This window comes from Athene cunicularia (genome assembly GCF_003259725.1).
Source record: "Athene cunicularia isolate RWA chromosome 3 unlocalized genomic scaffold, athCun1 chr3_part1, whole genome shotgun sequence".
NCBI lineage: Eukaryota > Metazoa > Chordata > Aves > Strigiformes > Strigidae > Athene > Athene cunicularia.
The window spans coordinates 106,210,620-106,230,323 of record NW_020799097.1 but is presented as its reverse complement, the minus strand read 5'-3'; the positions used below and the strand labels follow the sequence as shown (position 1 = coordinate 106,230,323).

At 43.2% G+C, this 19,704-nt stretch overlaps 1 protein-coding gene across 2 annotated transcripts in view; it reads right to left on the bottom strand.

Moving 5' to 3' along the window:
- Positions 1-503: 503 nt before the first annotated feature.
- Positions 504-19,704, bottom strand: part of PSEN2 (presenilin 2) — a 19,360-nt gene continuing 159 nt past the window's right edge. The window contains exons 2-11 of one of the 2 annotated variants that reach the window (XM_026846498.1): positions 14,735-14,931; positions 13,755-13,984; positions 12,642-12,783; positions 11,742-11,809; positions 10,715-10,935; positions 9,766-9,864; positions 7,914-7,991; positions 5,493-5,612; positions 4,847-4,965; positions 504-2,979 (exon numbers count right to left, since the gene is read on the bottom strand). In XM_026846498.1, the coding sequence (XP_026702299.1) occupies positions 2,824-2,979; positions 4,847-4,965; positions 5,493-5,612; positions 7,914-7,991; positions 9,766-9,864; positions 10,715-10,935; positions 11,742-11,809; positions 12,642-12,783; positions 13,755-13,984; positions 14,735-14,878 (1,377 nt within the window). In that variant the 5' untranslated portion in view covers positions 14,879-14,931 and the 3' untranslated portion in view covers positions 504-2,823. The remainder of the gene's footprint in view (positions 2,980-4,846; positions 4,966-5,492; positions 5,613-7,913; positions 7,992-9,765; positions 9,865-10,714; positions 10,936-11,741; positions 11,810-12,641; positions 12,784-13,754; positions 13,985-14,734; positions 14,932-19,704) is intronic. The other variant, XM_026846499.1, reaches the window with a different exon arrangement.

The following is a 19,704-nucleotide window of genomic DNA, read 5'->3' as shown; positions in this document are numbered from 1 at the left end:
TGCCCAAACCACATTTGAGACTAGATGCAGTGAGACACTCATTTTAGACTGGAGAGAAGGGGTGGGTGTGACAGGGATCATGTAGGAAAATGCCAACACATGGCATCTCCTATAGGACTTCAGGCCATTGAGTGACATCTGCATCAAGATGGGTGTCACCCCTGCCTACCTGACAGCTGTACTTTTTCAGGGATGTGCATCAGTGGGAGTATTAGGGTTTCTTCAGGGTGAAAGAGACTGCAGTTCAGCAGAGCATGCAGCAAGCTGGAATTAGTGAATGAACACAATAGACAAGGCAATTTGAATAAGCAAAGCAAAGTCACTGACAGTCAGCATCTCATGTAGTAGCCAGCTAGGGAGTACAGTAAATCCTGCCCTCTCCATTTTCACATCTTAGGCCATGCTGCACAATGTTAACATCACAAACAAAACTTCACTTTATGCACAGGTGAAAATGTCCAATGAGATGAGAAATCACTCAATATAATTTTAAAGCTTGTATGTATGTGTGCATATACACAAAATGAATATATATTATTTGTAGTAAATACATACGAACTTTTACACAATTAAAACCACTCCAGTATATACATGATATATTCCTATCACTCACCAGGACAATACATTTTGTTGCACTGACAGAATCTGTTGCGCAGTTGCCTTTTAAATAACAATTTTTAAGTTACACAGAACTGCATGGTGGAAGGCCAATCTTTGGCAAGCACAAATCTGCAGAAAACCACCAGCTCCAGTAGTGATCCTTCAATATTTGAAGGTACCCCCCAATTTCCTTCAGATTTCAACTCTGCTTTCATAGAAACAATTTTTTTTCTAACAATATGCTACAACCCTGTTAAACCAAGCAGGATTTTTCTTCCAGTATGTATAAATCTTTCACATCCTCTCTACACCATGCAATTCACACAGTAAAATCATGTTTCCAAGTGACTGTATGCTGACTTGGCCCCTTAACTGGTTTAGTTTAAAAAAAAAAAAATAATCCTAAACAAACAGAAAAATGAATTCTCACATAAAACTTAAAAAACAGCAGACAGAGCTCTAGTGATTTACGTTTCCAAAGGAAATACCTTTTAGTCTGCAGCTGTTAAGTCCAAACATTGCAAATGTAAGAAATGAGGACAGAAAACAAAGAGCAAGAATTAATTACTTGTCCCAACTGAGGCACATGCAACTTGTAAAAAACCCTTATGTGCTTTTTAAAAATTTGTTTGAATCACCTGTGTGAGGTCCCTGTTAAATATCAAAGTAGATTAGCTTGAACAAGTCTATTGAAAAAAGCACCACCTTAAAAATGCGTAGTTCAAAGCATTATCTAAAAAAGTATTTGTAGAGATTAAATTCTGGATCTCTCAATGACATTGCATTATTCACAAAACCTTGCATAATGTTACATTTTGAAACACAGATATTGATCAGCTGTCAGATAAAACAGAGCATGTTTGTGTAACAGAGCTACTCAAGGAAAAAAAAACCAAACATGTAATTTGGCTATTTCTGAAAAACTCACTCTTGGAGTAGAAGTAAAATTATTTTAAACGGTGGAGAAAACAGTAAGGTTCAGTCAAATCTGTATTTTTTATTGTCAACAAGCACTGTGATTTTTTTTTAAATTAATTCACTCGAGGGTGTGTAAATATTCCTAGCATTAACGATGCCTTATGCAGAATAACATAACAGCTGATTAAAGTTTGCACACACACCCCGTTTTGATACAAACTATGACAGGGTATTTCCAACAGTCCCTTTGACAGCAAATACCTATTTTAAAATTTGTAATTAAAAAATAATCTTTAAACAGTACCAAAAGCTAGGTAAACCAAGTCTCAATCAGTGTAAGAGGACCTCTTCATAAAGGGAAGGTAAATCCTCCTTTGGAATAGTTAAAATAATGCACAGAAATGAGACCAGAAATACACACAAGAAGTCACAGGTCTGATTTACTGGAGTTGTGCAGTAATTTCCACTTTATGGCGATATGAGGATTCTATCATGGACCCAGAAAAAGATTTCCAAAAAGATAAAATGCTGGGAGGAGACAGGAAAAAAGTATCTGTTTTCCCACGTTGAGGATATGATGCGCTAGAGCAGGCAGCTTTGCCTTCATCAGCTGTTACCTGCAGTGGTGGATACGCTCAGAACCAGGAGCCTGATGTTTAAACATCCCACCACTGACATCCTGTCTAGATCCGTCATGGCTCACTATGTCTAAGGTCAGAAGAAAAAGGCATTTGGGGCAATTCCAACAGAAGTCGTGTGCCCGGAGGCCAGCTTACGAAGTTCAGCCTCACTTCTCTAATGCTCATGACCAGGTGTAACGCACTACTCTGTTCCGTGCATGCTGGCTGCTATGCTTTTCTAATTACAGGTATGATTTACTTGCACCACATGTCTCCACACCACTTCAAAAGTGTGAGAAACTCTGGAATACAGTTAAACTTGACTGCAATTCCAGGGCTAAAACACCTTGGCTTCTGGAAGCACAGATCAGACCCTTCACCTCTCTAGTGTCACATGCTACATAAACATTTCTGTGTTTGCAACAGCCAGTTTGCACATCAAATAACATAAAAGTAATGCTCTGACATCAGCAATGAGCCACGGTTTTCACTGGAGTCCAAGAGTCCTGTGAAAAATCTCAGTTCAACATGTAACTATTGGATTTTTCAGTACCCATTATGTCACAGAGTTAGTGTTTTCCTTAGAAATATATGGCACTAAGTGTAAAACTTTATGACTTACTCCAAACAGTGTACCATAGTTCACAGCAAAACTTTAAGGAGAATCCTCTAACTCCCACTTCTTCTAAATATACAGCTGATGGGAGGCCAGGGTGTCCATGAATGGTCGAACAAGGTTGTCCGTCGAGAAGTAAAAGACCAAGCCAAAGGTGATGGAGATGGGAAGAGCAGGCAATGCTTTCTTAAAAACAGCCAGTAATAGAAGAGTTAAGCATAAACCCTGCCAGAGGGAAGAGAATAAAAACACAAGGAGATACAGTAAGAAGCCCAGAAATGTATCTGTCATCAACAACCTAATATACAAACAATAAGCTGTATACACTGTACAGCCATTGAAGCTACCAGTGGCATGAGGTACATGTGCTCACAGCTTCACCTTTCACACAAGTTGGCCAGGTATTTTTATCTTTAGCACAGTTCTCTGATGACATACAGCTGACCCTGAGAGGTTAATTTATTCACAGATTATTTTACATCTTGTTCTATGCTATTACTTATGAAGTACTGATCCAGCAGAGAAAAGCATTTAAATCCTCATGAATGTACAGATAAGGAGTTTCACTGCAGGACTCTAATACACAGCAGCATGTACTTCTAACACCTTCCTAGTTTTCAAGGTCTCTTGGGATTAAAAAATTTAAAAAAAAGAAACAAAAAACAAAATATCCACTGCTGTTCTTTGGACTGGACTGCTTACTATGATAGGCAATTCTGGTTTTATCTGCATAGCAGGCCAAGATCTGTTTATTGTAGCACATGTGAAAGCTTTTGTACATTTTGGGTAGACCATATGGCATTTAGGTGTGGATTCCTTCTCTCATCTGAGCCCTTTTAAATTCCTCCATGATGACAAAACTTCAGAGACAAAAAATAGACTCCAAAAATATCCACTAGCTGAAGATCAGCAGACAGTAATATATATATTTTTTTTTAATTATTTCTTTTACATCAGTGTTTCTAAACTGCAGGTTTGATTACAATCCAACTGAGCCAGTAGCTCAGGGATCATATCTGGCCTACACCTGCTCCTTAGTTCACATCTACATTTAAAGATATGCTCACTGCTGGGACACTGCAGGGATATTTTTGGGAACCAGAAAGCTACATAGCAACAGGATTATGAAACTGCAAAAGGAGACAGAACAAATTTTAACAGCACCGTAAAAAAAACAGAATGGGGCACTTGGCCTCACAGACAGACAAGAGAAAACATTTCCTCTATCAAAGGGACCCTGTGCAAGACCCCAGAATATGGAACCAAGTAATCCTATAGGTTTCTCTGACCTGGGAGGTAGGAAAGCTACACTCAACACACTAAGTTAGCTCATCTCTAGTTTTCATGCTTTTTGATTCATGATCTTCACAAGTCACTGTCTTTCACTATCCTTGGGATCTAAATGGGGAAATGGAGGCCCAAGGACACAATAATTCACTTTCTTTTACCGTCTAAAAATCCTGCCATTGCTTTTCTGGTTAGTTTCCATGAGGATGCTAATGTAAACAGCATGTTCCTAGTTATTATTTTCTACCTAGGTGAAAGCTCAACAGTGTGTGGTCATTAAAACTTGCAGGACCGAGTCCTTTAGCAGTTACAGTATGATCATCATCTGCTTTTACTGATAATTCCCATGGACTTTTAAGTCTCCTTCCTTCGTAGTTTTTCCAGCTCGAACCCCAGAACAGGATAGGTCTTCATGCTCTTATCTAGCAGTTCTCCTTAGCCTAAGGGAGATAACCTTTTCTACTATACTTGCTAATCAATGTGGACTTCATATTGACTCTCATGGCCCACAGAAGTCCCCAGTCTTTTAATGCTGAAGCAAACACACTAACAGTTCAACTGTAACTTCCTGTGGCTGTTTCACCCCCACCATCTCCACGCTTGGCTCTGCTCTGACGAGTCCATATCATTCAGCTTCAGTGGCTGTTTAAAGCCTGTCTTTATAGACAAAGTACTGGGTGGTTTCTCCTAAATACCCAGCATGTTACCTGCAGTGATTTAGCAGTGCTCAGCTGCTGGTACTTCTGGCAACACTGCCATGCTAAACAGGGTGTAACAGAGGTTTTTTCAAAACTTGCTCACTTACTATGAGAATGGCTACAAAGCATGCCAGCGTAGTATTCCAGTCTCCACTAGCTGTAGCAGCTGCCTTCCCAACAAGCACACTGTAAAATATGAAGTCTCCAAGGCCCAGCTTCACACCCCCTGAGAGAAGGGGAAAAAGAAAACAAGTGTTAATTCTGCTCATCTCATTTTGCTTCCTCCTGAACAAATTCTTGTCCCCTAGGGAGAAGGTGAAGGTTCCTTCCTAGTCCAGGCTACCAACCTGGAACCTCAGTATCCCACACATATACTAAGCAGGCTGAGACTTCCAGGCCCCTCTCTCACAGTTATTTTTGCTCAGCATCACTCTTTGAGGTGCTTCCCTGGGCTGGTTTACAGATGTACCACCAGCTGAAGAAGTGTGAGGATGGAGTGGGATGGGAGGCAAGGGGAAGAAGGAACTGTTTAAATTGTAGCCAAGAGATGTTACAGGAACCACATTCCCAGAACAGATTCTGCAGCAGCAAGTAGTAACACAGTCAGACTCAAGATCTTTGTTACTCAAGTTACAACTCTTCAAATTAACTGTGATTAGACCAAACTGGGTACCAGAGTGTTAACCACAAGGAGTAAAGACGTCAGGCTCTGCCTCCGACTACACTAAAAACAAGGTATAAAGCTTCCCTTACTTTCCTCCTCCTCGAGCTCTTCTAAAGAAGTGATAGGGCGGGTTGGAACAGGACTCCTCGTCTCCGACATCTGAGAGTCTGCATGTGAAGGGCTCCTGTGGTTCTCTCTCCCATCTTCAGCTTGGTTCCACAGAAATAGGCCAAGAGCAACAGACAAAAAAAAACCCAAAAACAAAAAACACAAAAGGTAGCTACATTTATAACTTATTTTAATGCATGAAAGCCACGCTTCTGTGAAGCTTCTCTGGAATGGGTAAGCCCTTTGTTTCTTGGAAGTGTGATCATCAGGACCAGTTCAAGCAGAGACATTTAGTGGCTTTGAGGAAAACACATGCTATTATTTGAAACAGTCAGAAGAGTACATGTTCACAGCAGCTTTGGCAGCTACCCAGGAGTTCAATGGCTTTAACAAGTGAGTACATACACAGCATTGCTCTGCAGAGGCTAGAATGACAAGTAAAACCAAGTGAAGTTAATATGCATTCCCACATTGTTATATCTTTGGGGTGGAGGTGCTCCCTAACTGGTCATATGACAAAAATGGATGACTAAGAGGACTGCCATTTATAAAAAAAGTTCTGCCCTGAATCACACTGACATTGGACCTGCGTGTTCACATGTAGAAAGTGGACACATTTAATTGGCCACAGATACACACACACCCCACTATTAAACACATCTAACATAGCTCTTCCTTTTGGAAGCAGCCAGTCTGTGATATATTACTCTGACAGTGCCTATTTTTCAGAAGCACTCATACAAACTTTCCAGTCCACATCAGTCTGACAGGATGCTTCTGCTGTTGCAGAAGCAGACACTGCTCTGGGACACGCAGAGCTTCCACAGAGGCATTCTGTACACCTCAGCATGTAGTTTGTGCCTGCTATGTGCCCAGTTTCAAAGCAGGATTGTGTCCCTGTGGTTTGTTAGTATGTCAGCTGCTTTATCCTGAAATAAGCAGCATGTTCAGTTAGCAAACCTTAGCATACATATATTGATATAACGTAAAAAGGTACTGTCATCTCTGAAGTGCAGCAGGACAAAATGGGAAATCCTCACAACACCACAAGTCAGGTTTTACTCAATCACCTTAGAGCTGCAGTTTAACTTGCATTTCAAGAAGATAAAGTCAAAGGCACACAAATTACCACAGGACCAACCTGTAAACTTGGAACACATCAGCTAGTGTTAGGTAACTGCCCAAACATAAGCCTTTACCCAAGGGTAAATGAAAAGACATTCGTTCTCCTGGGCAGGGTAAGCCATATTGCACTTACTGCTAGGTAAAAGCATGTCTGCTCCATGGCAGTGGCCTCAATGCAACATGCTGCCACACACTTAAGTTCACCAGCTCATCAGCATTATATTTGACTACGACCCAGCAATGTGTGCTCACAGCCCAGAAAGCCAAGAGTATCCTTACACTGATGAATAGAGTCAGGCCCAACCAGAAGGCCAAGTGTGTCCTGGGCTGCATCAAGAGAAGTGTGGCCAGCAGGTCAAGGGAGGGGATTCTCCATCTCTACTCAGCTCTCATGAGACCCCACCTGCAGTGCTGTGTCCAACTCTGGGGCCCCCAACATAAGGACATGGACCTGCTCAAGCAGGTCCAGAGGAGGCCACAAAGATGATCAGGGGGCTGGAGCCCCTTCCTGATGAAGACAGGCTGAGAGAGTTGGGGTTGTTCAGCCTGGAGAAGAGAAGGCTCCAGGGAGACCTTATAGTGGCCTTCCAGTGCTTTAATGGGGCTACAGGAAAGATGGGGAGGGACTCTTTATCAGGAAGCGTAGTTATAGGACAAGGGGTAACAGTTTTAAACTGAAAGAGGGTAGAGTCCAATTAGATATACCAAGAAATTCTTTTCCTGTGATGGCAGTGAGGCACTGGAACAGGTTGCCCAGAGAAGCTGTGGCTGCCCCCTCCCTGGCAGTGTTCAAGGCCAGGTTGGACGGGGCTTTGAGCAGCCTGGTCTAGTGGAAGGTGTCCCTGCCCATGGCAGGGGGTTTGGAACTAGCTGATATTCAAGGCCCCTTCCAACCCAAACCACTCTCTGATATTTCTGAGTCTATGTTGTAATTTACCATACCCAGACAGTAAAAATATAAAACTCCACTAGCCACTTCCAGCTTTGACTTCAGTACTTCTGAAGATGCGTGTTGAACAACACTTCCATGTGGTTTTTTGTTTGGTTGTTTAAGTAAAAGCAGCCTGAATACTGGAGCTTCCTACTTGTCTGGCCATGTTTGCTGCCAGTCCTAACAGCAGGTTTCAAAACATCACCAAGTTCTGCAACTAATGTAACAACAGTGAAAAAACCCGCATCCATCAGGACTCAGGGGCTTACATTTACTTGCAGTCCCAAACATACACATTATTTCCATGGGACAGTGCTCTGTATAGAAGAGTGACATGCAAGCAAACCTGCATCCCACGTCTGCTGACTCAGTCCTCTTGCTGCCGTGTCTGGCTTTGCCATTCCAACTGTCCACATCATGGCAGCTAGAAGAGAGAAAGAAAGTAATCATCTGTGTAAAACATCAGTCACTATAGCTCAGAGGAGCTGAGTATTTAGCTGTCCCTGAAAATACAAATCCTTATCCCTGCAAATGCTTTTAACACACTCTTAGTTGGTTTCCCTAGGTGCTTAGAAGGCAAAGTGTGAGAAAATTAAGGCAGTGCATCCATTCAGTTTTTAAGAAAGTCCTAGAGCACAAATAGCTAAGAGTCAGTATAGTCTTCTCTGTAGAGTAGAGAAAGCAAAGATGCAGAACTAGGGTCCTCATATTCTTCCTTTTCTTCCTGGTTTCTGGCTCTTTTCTTCAAATAAAATATTGCGCAGGAAATGATGGTAGTACAAAAGTTAACCAGAGGCTAATTTACACAGCTTACTCCTCATGTTCTGCTAAAGGTAAAACACACAAGTGAGGGGCATGCAGAAGTTAGAGTGCTAGTTTTCTCTCTGGGTATTTGTTTTGGTTCTTTCCTGTCAAAATATTGGCTATTTCTGTTTTGGTTCCAAGAACAACTGAAGGATGTTTGAGGGTTTATTCTGGAGATGGATCCCTAAATTAAAAAGGAATACAAACCATTCTGAAATCAGTGGAAGGGAACTCAAATCAGCTGTTTATTTAAGCATACATCAGTCTTCCTGTTTTTATAGAAGCTAAACTAAACAAAATAAGCCAAGGCAAACATAGTGCCTGCTTTTCCACTACAAGCTCAGCTAAGGTGATATTTTTCCATCTAGGAGGGAGCCACAGATTGTGGTCTTGCAATGGAGACTCTGATGTTCTGCACAGGAACTTTTTGTTCAGTATTTAGTATTTGTTGAATTGCATTCTCCTTTAGATAAACTCTTCATTAACTCAGACATGTGAGAGACTTCATCTAGTTTGTCTCAGGTCAGTATAACAGCATCTCCAGTAAAAGGGAGGTCAGCTGAAGCGAACAGAAGCTCTGCTTGGAACATATAAAAGCATTTATATAACATTAAATTATTCCATCAGGTTGTAGGCATCTTCAACTTAGCACCCAACATTTGGAAACACCCATTGGTCTTAACAATGTAATGAAAAAGCCACTGAGTTCCATGAAGCACTTGAGCCCAGGTCCCGCGAGTGTTGAGTCACCTGCCTTCCAACTATCTTAATCTTAAGCACATATATGCATTTGTAGATAGGTGTACCAGACACCATCAGAGTTAAACAGCTAGAGAAAGCCAGGGAAAAGACAATTGATTCTGTTGGCAGAGCAATACCTGAATAGAGCCCTTTACAAAGTGAACATCCACACAATGAGTAATAACACATATATTCTAAGCACTGACATCCATATAGTACACAGAACAAGAGGGTGCTATGGGAAGAATGGAAGCTCATTACACATTTGAAGTGTGTCTATAAAGTGTATGCATAAGTAGTAAGTGTATTGAGTGAGCATCATTTATTCACAGAACTTTGCAAACACTACCGTCAACCTAACACAGGTTTTTGTATGCAGAACAAAGGGCATGTTCTGCACAGTATTCACGAAAGGATAAATCTACTTTTGAACATTTCAGCTTCACAAGGCAAGTGTGGGCTGCCTTTGGCTAATTAGAGTTGACACAACTGTAACTGATAAACAAGGCCTTCTACAAATGGCCTGTTCCAGAACATAAATGAACACCATTCTTAGGGCAAGGAAGTAACTAACATAGTGCTCTTTGGTTTAACACAGAAATAGGTTATGAGTTTAATCTGACTAAAAACATTAACATTCTAATCATACTCACAGGAATATATTAATGCGGGGAAAATGGGCTCATTTCTCTCCTGTGCAGTTTCTACCAGCATTCTCAGTGGCCCCTTGGGACAGAGAACAGCCATCAGATCTGCAAAAAGAAAAGGGCCAGACAATCTCATGTCAAATTATCATGCGTATTTTACATTCTTTATCTTAAAAAAAGCTCTTCTCCCCTCAAAACTGCACCTATCAATATTAACTGAATGATTTCCTGGCAGTTTCTGCCACTCAGCATAACTCTACTGTTCTATTCCCTGAAGATGTTGTTCACTTAAAATACCATCCCCAAGACTTAATGTAGTAATAAGAGTTTTCACTGTGCTAACTCTGTAAAAAGCCTCTTGAGAATACCACATTATTTCTTTGAAAATAGATGACAGTATTACATCAAGGTGTTAAATTTAATTACAGGACAACTGAGGGTACTTTGTTCACATTCCACAATCCATCGCTACATACTCTGACTCTATTTTTCACATGAATGAAGGCCTTTGGGTCCAGTTTCTCTTTGCCTACCCTCTCTCCTCATCAGAGCTCCTCACCAATCTGAATATTACCTCCCAGCTGCCTCTTGTTCTGCAGGTTCTCTTGATACTTGTAACTCATACCAAAAATCCATGATCTCTTGATAACTGTAAACAAAACCTGCAAGACTGTCAGGTTGCTACTGATAAAAATCCAACCACCTCTACCCATGCAGTAGATGCAGTTCAGTACCTCCCTGACTCGGTGTTCCACTTTAAAAAACATGGTAGGAGCACAGTACTGACATAAACAAGTTAGCAAGAGACAAGCCAGGGAGTCAACTTAACTGCCCATCTGGCTCTTTCTAAAGCTGTTAGCACCATAAAGTTGTTTTCTGAACGACATACTCTGAGGCAATCTCAGGACTGTGTAACTTGATGAAGCACACCTTGAGAGTCACAACCCAGACTTACCATAGATGGAGATTGCACCTAGAATCACCCATGCTGACCACTCAGGTAGATACTTAATGAAAACCAGTGCCATTAGAGCACTAATCATAATGAGATACGCTTGCTGGAGCTGCAAGGGACCTTTCCAGTGGATGCAAATCATTCCAACAGCTCCAAAATTCCAGATGACTAAGAAGAGAGTGGGGTAGTCCATGGCCACATTGTATGTCTTCAGTACTTCACTGGAATACAACAAGAAAATTTAGCTAAGCAATAAAAGCAACTGACACACAAGGCATCCTATTAGCTGTGGTTAAACAAACAGGCCTCCTACTACACCAGGAGAAAGCAGGATAGAAGCAGCTCTCCTCATGAGAGAGGAACCTGCCTTGTGGCCAACAGCTGCTGTTAACTCTCTGCTCCTCCTGCAGGAGATGGACGTGTTGTGTGTGCAGAAAATCACCACACTGCCTTAGTCCTGAGGTCAAACAGTGATTCCAAGGGTTTGAGCAGGCAGGATTTCAAGTCTTAAGTGAACACAGGCCTACAGCTACATGACTGTCTGCAGCAAAGTTGTCATGCAAGAGTCATCCCACCAGACACATGATGCTTACAGTTAAAAATGAAAAGTCTTAATAAGTGTCACTTGCAGGTTCTACCTGAGCTGGGAGCTAAGGGAATGAGCTTAAAACAATATAGTCTCAGAAAAAGGCAAGACAAATCAGAGAACCAATTCAGCACATAAAGTTCCTTTCCACTTGCTTCTCAATGTATAATTCAGGACCTCTGTATCACAAGGTTCAGCCTGTTCGTTTCATGCTCACAGTATTGCTTCCCAGTGATTTTTGTAGGGTAGACACTAAAAAAAAAAATCAGGCATTGCCTATTAAAGACCTCATTTTCCATTTTTTAAAAAAGAAAGCTATCCCCTTCTAACAGTTCTTAAACCTCCATTTGGAAAAGGAGAGACATTCCTTTTCTTAAGTTGGGGATTTTCTGCAAAGAGGTGAAGGAGCCCCAAACTGCCAGGGGCACCATTCCCACTTACCCGAGATATATGTAGGTAAAGAGGAAGAGCAGCATCAAAGAGGACAGGATCAGCCAGCCATGGATGAACTATCAAGGGCAAGAAGAGACAGTGATTGAAAGGGCTGTTACTCCTGCAGCAGGTCGCAGCACTGCATGCACTACTGACACAGCTTCCTATTGTCCAACAGTCTCCTTTGGCACTCCTCCAGTGTCCAAAGACCCTGCCTTCCCCACTGCCAGTAAGAGAAAAGGGACAGCCAGTTGCTCCCCATTCTCTCAAACTCTTTCATTTTATATTTTATCGCTTGGTGTTTGGTTCCTACGCTGGCTGCTAGCTTAGACAGGTAAGCATGTTCTCTCTGCTTGGAGGGGGGGAGGGGGAGGAAGAGGAGTAGTTTGAAAAAGGCTGTACAATAAATCCATCTCAGAACCAAGTTTAGAAAGCAGCAATGGCCAGTACTCAAATGATGGGCCAGTACCACATATAACAACTCCCTGGCCACCACAAAACCTGCATGTACCTCTCCCTCCAAGCCTCCACAAGCAGGAAGAATACCAGTTCCCACAAAGCTTGCCTAAGACTTCTTAAGAGAATGCATTTGCAGTAAATAGTACAACTTAGTCCATAAGTACAAACAACAGGACTTTTTGATCGGATGGAGAAGACTCTGACCTGACTAACCAAAGGAACAGGCGTCGTTTTTAAGAGCCTACCATTAGTGACAAAATAAAAGCAAAGCATAATTCAGGGGCACAGCTCTACCACCACTGACAATGGCTTCTGTACAGTATGATTATTGCTGTGACCAAGATGTGGACTAGCCAGCACAGCGCCTGTAGTTGTCACTGACACACAAGCCCAACTTGAACTCAAGTTCACAGCATACAGGTGAAAAAGGCTCTGGCATGAACACTTTACCTTGTAGCAGCGATATTTATAGAGCAGAACTAGGAACACAGTCATTACAACAATGACACTGATCATTATGATGGTGTTCAACACCGAGTTCAAGAGGCGCTGGCCCACAGACGTGGTATCCTCACTGAAAGGGGTGTAGATCCTGCAGTATAAAGCAAAAGCCATATAATTATATATATTCTCTTCTAACTGCCCCAAGATAAAACCAGACCCCTCTGTGTGTGGGAAAGAAAGGGAGGTATGACTGCCAAGGACAGCAAACAGAGATGTAGCCTCTGAAGGGGCTGAGCTCCAGTTAATTATCAACTAAAGATTAGCGCTATCAAAAGCGCATTCCTGCAGAGCAGCTGTGGCTAGCAGAGCTCTAAACAAAGAGACCTGGAGTGTAAATGACTTCATTTAACTTTAGTAACTTCTCTCCAGGCCACGAATTTTTATTGCATGCTCTGGATCCTCTCCATGATAATTATAAGGATACATCCCAAGTGCTGTCCTCTAACGGGGGCACCCTTTCTTTCCACACTTGATAGGAGAATCTTGGACTTTTATCCTCTCTCATCACCCTGCACCCCCGTGTTGTTACCTTTGGTTCAGTTCAAGGGACCACAGTCCCCGTTTCTCTACCCGACGCATGAAGTGCATTTAGAGCCCCAGGGGTGCTCTTCAGGCATAGTCAGCAAGAGCTGGATGGAATTATGTATCCACACCATGAGTCTTCAGGAACAGAAATGTCATCAGGAAATGAGACACTCATCCAAATGAACATGCTATTCCCTGATTGCTGCCAGCTAGCGAGAGCACAGACTAGGAGCTCAGCCTGGGCCTTTTATGCTGCAGTATGAAGCAACTTCATGATTATGCTGCTCACAGGCTTCGCTTAGGGTGCCCTAATGACAGTGCTAATGAATCAGTATAATGCAAGTACGGAAAAAACTTACACAGATGAACGTAGCATACTTTAAGATCTTTGTTGACACAGCCACCTTTAGCCGTGTAAAGATCCTCCTAACCTGCCAAGGAAGCACTCTGTGTGCACAGACCCGCGTGCTTGGAACGTATGTGTAAAGCTAGGGATCCCAGGTACTCAGAGGCTGTTTTGAAGACCCCACTTACAGCTGCCCGTTTTTCTCCGTATAGAAGCGCACTGACTTTATGGTGGCGACGACAACAATCATACAAAGCGTGACAGGCACAAAGAGCATGATTACATGCTTTGCTCCATATTTCAGAGTCAGTTCCTCCTCTTCATTTTCCAAGGCGCTTTCTCTCACTGGAACACCCGAGTCAGACATTTCCCCATCAGCAATATTGTTAGGGCTACGGTTGCTACCTGTTCGCCTTTTCTGAAAAGAAATATTAGCAAATATATAAGACGCTTATTTTCTTTGTGTTCAAAGCTTTATTCCATCATATTTCATGAGGCTGCTGTAGGTCACCACAGCATATCAACTTGTTCCTAACAGAAAGGTACCAACAATACAATTAGAAATTCCATTGCAAACAGGCTGTAGTGCAATTTTTAAACCATGAATATCTAAGAGCCTCTTCAAGTGCAAATACATAGATGGACACATGCACGTGAAGAGCAAGATGCCCAGAACTGAGATAGCAATAATGTCATCTGAGGTGGCATAAGCTTGACCGGTTCCTCCCCCCACAGCAATGCTGTGCTTGCTTTACCCTGCTGCTTTGCTGGCAGCAGGACTAGGTTCTGTTCTAATATTTGCTGCAATTGACCAGAGCAGACAAAGGGTTCCTGGCAAAACAAGAAGGCTGAAAAGGATATCCTGTAAGAGTCATATATCCATCAGGTCCCGATTCTTTAACAAAGGCCATAAGGCCTGGATCTTTACCAAAAGGAAAAGGGAGGAGTATACATGGAAATAAAAAGGGGGGAAAAAGTCACAGTGGAGGAAATGGGAACAGGTACTGCTGCTGCTGGCTGAGAGCGACACCAGAGAAACAACACTGGCCAAAGCCAGTCCTAGGAACCAGTCCTCGAAGCCAGTCTGCTGGGAGGGACTGAGGGCTAGCAGGACTGTATCTATCATCACACCCCATTTCTTCACTCCCAAAGAAGGATGCACACCTACCCTACGTGCCTGCGCTTCCCCTGCTTCTGAAGCTTGCAGGCCATCCTGATAGGAGGGTACTGGAGGGCTCTCTGCAGACATCAGCGATGTTCTCTCATTGCAGGCCTCCTCCTCACTGTCCGAGTTGTTCATGAAGGTGATCATCGTCACTTTCCTAGGGAGCACTCAGGAAGGCAACAGCCAAGCACTAATCAAAGCTGAGGGGACAAGCAGAGCAGAAGGAACACAAACAGTGAACATGACAATGCAAACAACTGGAAGTCTGAAGAGGAGGCACAGTTTCAGTAGGGAGGATACAGCATGCTAAGTAACTCCATCTCCTTCTAAACAACAGATTTAGCCTGCTGTTACCCCAGGCACGACAGCCTGTTCAGTTCAAGTCACTGTGACTTTTGCAGTCAGGGAGAACAGCAAAATGCAGCACTGAAGCAATTCAGTGAGTTTTCTTTGCCACAGCTTTCACAGTTGCTGCCTCTATGCTTCACCTCTAATGATGGCTGCCTGCTAGAAAGGTAAGAGCTCAGATCTTACACAACACTCCCGCAAGCATCGGCAGGTAGCATAACATTCTTAGTAACCTGGAGCCTTAACTTCACATAAGCCACTAACCAGGAGTTACATGCTGTCTTCTCTGTTATGAATATTTATTAACCAGATTAATTTTATAAGCAGTTCTCTCTGCCCATGGACAAGGGGAGGTTTGTGTAGAAGGGGAAGGACCTGTTTCCTTAGGAGAGCCACTTTTTCCCCCCATGTGTTTCCTTGTGATTAAAAGCAAAACTACTTGGAAGGGCAATAACTTGGAGGATAAAAGTGGGGGCTAGGAATGTATGGCCTCTTTCCACCTACCAAAAAAAAAAAAAAAAAAGCAAAGCAATGGCACAGTGCAGAAAGGAAAGGAACAGCTCTTCTTTCTAGACACCAGAGAAAGAAGGTACACTGCCCCAGATACTGCAGAACAGCCCTAAAGCCAGGATTTCAGGAAGCTCTAAAGGCAGGTGATAGGAAAATTCCTTTTAGTATTAAGTCAGCTTAACAAAGCAACTGGAGTAAATCAGAGTAATTCAGTCACCTGCTTCTCAACTACCTGTCCATAAGCAAAACCAGACCTCTAATGCATTGTAAAGCTTGTAAATTGTAATAGCTACAAGAACATCTCTATCCTTTGCATTATTGTACCCAAGCTCATGTATCTCAATATATCCAGCTCAGAAGGGGAAGCTGAAGAAGCCATGTGACTTGGACACAGTCACTTAAACCTGAATCATGTCTTCACAGTCCAACCAGTACACTACATTGTCTACCAGCCAGCTTGAGAGGTCAGAGTGGATACTGTGAAGATCTGTGAGATATTCTTGCTTCTCACTAAAGAAACTGAAATTCACTTTGGAGGGAGGAGTGGGAGATTCTCCTTTCTTTCACAACCCCCTCAACACATCTGGCACCCTCAAGAAATTTTAGAATGTCAACTCAGTCTGCCCAAGTGAAACATTTTTCAGACATCTGTTCCTCCCCTGCCTTCTCTTCAAGCTTTTTCATACCATTTTGTTTCTCTTTTAGCAATAAAAGTGTTACAGTTATTTGTTATGTTTCACATAAATGCAGGGGTAGCCCTCAAGCCAGGCCTGTCAGCTTCACAGAAATACTGTGTTCTTACTGAGTGAACTGCCTAACACCTGCATTTGTGTGCTTATTTTTTACAGAGCCCAAAGTCTCCGCTCTAGGTGCTTAAAACACTCTTCCAACTGATCATGTGAGGACTCACAATTTACAGCTGAGAACCTAGATTCTGGTTCAGTTATAGGATATAGTCCTTTAAAGAAGTCAGGCATATAAAGTCATTCAATCATTACATACTTCTGGATCTGTGAACAGGCTGAGTTATGCATGCCACAGGATCTGTGACCCATGGAATTTAAATAACTCTTAAAGCCTTCTGCCCATGTCAGAGACCAGGGAAGGAACAGAGATTTACTCTCTGATAATTTGGGACAAATATTTAGGTTTTAACAACCCAATGAAAATATTAAAGAACGTTTTCTTCCACTATTTAAGAAACTGCCACACAATTTTTGCTATCTGAACAGGGCAAATCTGCAGAGGATTTAGAGGTGACAGCCAATTAGCCTACATTCAACACCCTACTTATGCCCACTGGAGGGGTTAAACCAAGAACAAAGCCACAGTGCTAATTACTAACCTCCACGATTACATGGAAAAAGAATATCATGTAATACAAACATTTTTAAACTGGACATTTTCTGCTGTTCCCCCTCAACAAGGATATGGGCTAAAGCAAAGATGCAACAATACTTCTGGTCAGCAAGCAGACTCAGACCTGAACACAGCTTTACTGTTCCCTGTTTACAAGGCTTTGGTTTCAGCAAGGGCTGACAGAAACAGACCCCAACATATACAGGATTTTGCAGGAGCTCTTGTGGCAAGCAGCCCTCAACAGATCCTCAAACACTGCACTCACAGCTGCCTTAAACTGACTAAAATATATGTTCCTGGCAAAGGGGTTGTCCCACTACCTTCAGTCTCTCTGGTGCCAACACCAGGTGCTCATCAGCTGTCTAGCTCATTTGAAAAGACAACAGGCACTTGTTTTCTTTAGCTATCACAAAGCAAGGCTCCAGCAGGACCAGCTCCCAGGCTGGCTATGTGAGCAGTGACAGTGCCCACATGAGGAAAAGGGAGTGCTGGGCCAGCCACCTTCCAGTAGAGTTGAGCCTTACAGTGACAAACCCTCTGCTCACTTCCAGACAAGCAGCCCACCCTCACCTCAGGTCTGCAACACCCAAGGCAGTGTGGCTCTTAGCCAGGCAGGGGTCTTTGACATACAGTTTATGGAGGCAGGAACACTGGCCTTCCCCCTGTGCCCCACCACAGACCCAGGAGGGAGTCTAATGCAAAGCTGCACTTTGATCTGGCACCAAGGCTGTGCTGGCTGTTAGAGAGAGCTCTGGTTTAAGCATCCAGGGGAAGGACCAGCCTAGTCACTCTTACACACATGTACCCAGCACAATAGCACCCTTTGGGATGAGCAGAGCAAAAGAACAAAGCCTCTGCCCTGGGAAAGCACATTAGGTCCCATTCAAAAATCATAAGATGTTTAAGAGCCAAAAGACCAAACTGTCAACGTATGGCAAAAAATGAAAGGGGACAAAAACTAGGTCAGTAGTAAGTGCTTCTTGTAAGAGAGCAGCTGAGGTGGGAATACGACTCTTACTTCATAGAAGTCTTGTGAAGCCTGCAGGAGAGCAGGAGTCACCATTTCTCTCTTTTCGATGTCCTTCATGAAGGAACCTCTTTCCTAAACTACAATAAATCAGTTTTATGAATTTTGATGAAACTGGGCCAATTTGCACTAACATTAGGATCTAGCCTCAGTCTGCCTTTTAATTTCATACTGCAAACAAACCTAAATCATTTGCTTTGCATTTCATCCATCACAAATAATACCAGTACAATACACAGCACAGAACAGCTGCTACAGTCTGTCAGAATATTTAATAATCCACTTGATAGTTAAAATTCCTGCTTATACATATTGTTCTCTTTGCCAGCAATTAGATGAAGAAAATTAGTTTTTCTTTGCTTTGTTTAGATCAAGATAAAGCTTTGGGCTGACACCAAAAGCCTGATGTTCTCCTAAGTTTCAGCTGTAATAATCACAAAGAGGAGGAAAAAACTTTTAAGAAATCTTAAGCAGTAGGGCCAAAATTAGGAGGGGAGATTTACAGGTTCTAGCCAATAAATAAAGCTAGAACTTGCATGCTGCTGAAATGACAGGGAACCTGCAACACAGCATCTCAAATGCAAATGCTGTTCACTTTCAGCCCCAGAACGCAAAAGTAACAAAACACGAGATAATATGGGAAGTTGTAGAGATATGTAGCACGCTTTCTCCATTTTAAGGCACGCCAGCATAGCAGAATTAGCCCTGCCTTCTTTTGCCCCACAAGAAAAGCACAACATGCTGCCCCAAACAATTATTTTGCTAGCAGAGCCAAAATCAGACCCTCCCCAAAAGCGTCAGAAGGATTTGCCAGCATTAAGCCCAAATACACTAGCAGTCAACTTCTCATCACAGCAAAAAGGTGCCACAGCCCTGCAGACCTATATCCACCAGTAAAACCTCACAGGTCAGACTTCACACACAGCAGCAGCTACTCATGCTGGTCCCAATACTGCCAGGGGCACCTGAGCCAACCGGTGCTGGAGGTGACACACCGGGGACACCCAAGGACACCCGTGTCAGGGCGGGTTTCCCCGTCCTCCCCAAGCCCCCGGGGCAGCGGGGGCCGCCAGCCACGGGGGCGCAGAGCCCCGGGTGCCCCTGCTGCAGGCCGGGCACAGGGGTACACACCGGGGCTGCAGGCTGGGCTGGCTCCACTGTCCGCCCCAGCACAGGGCCAGCCCGGCCACCCACACAGCGGCTGGCATAATGAGAGACAAGAAGCACTTTTAAAAAAAAAAATAAAAAGACAAAAAAAAAATCAACAATCCTGCCAGACAGAGATTTTGCAGGAGGCCAGAAGGAGACCTTACACCCATGAAGGCGTCTTTCGCCCGTTGTCCTTTCTCATGGTTAGAATTCTGGTTTCCGTGGGATTTTCAGCAGAGCATTTCCCAATAGAATCTTGGGCTGTGGGCATGAATGCCAACGGCCAGCAGAAATACATATACATATTTAAATTTTACACGTATATATACAAACACACCTATAAAAATACATATTTATACATACACATGTATATAACATGCACACACATACAGACACACGCCTATGTGTACGTACACACTCATACACAACTTTCACCAGAACGAGCCACCGAGGCTGCCGGACCTCCTCCTCCACCCCGCCTCCGGGCCGGGCCCCGGCGTGCAGCGGAGGGGCCTCGCACAGCTCCAGCAGCACGGCGACCCCGAACGCCTGCACGAAGACCGCCCAGGGCCAGGGCCGT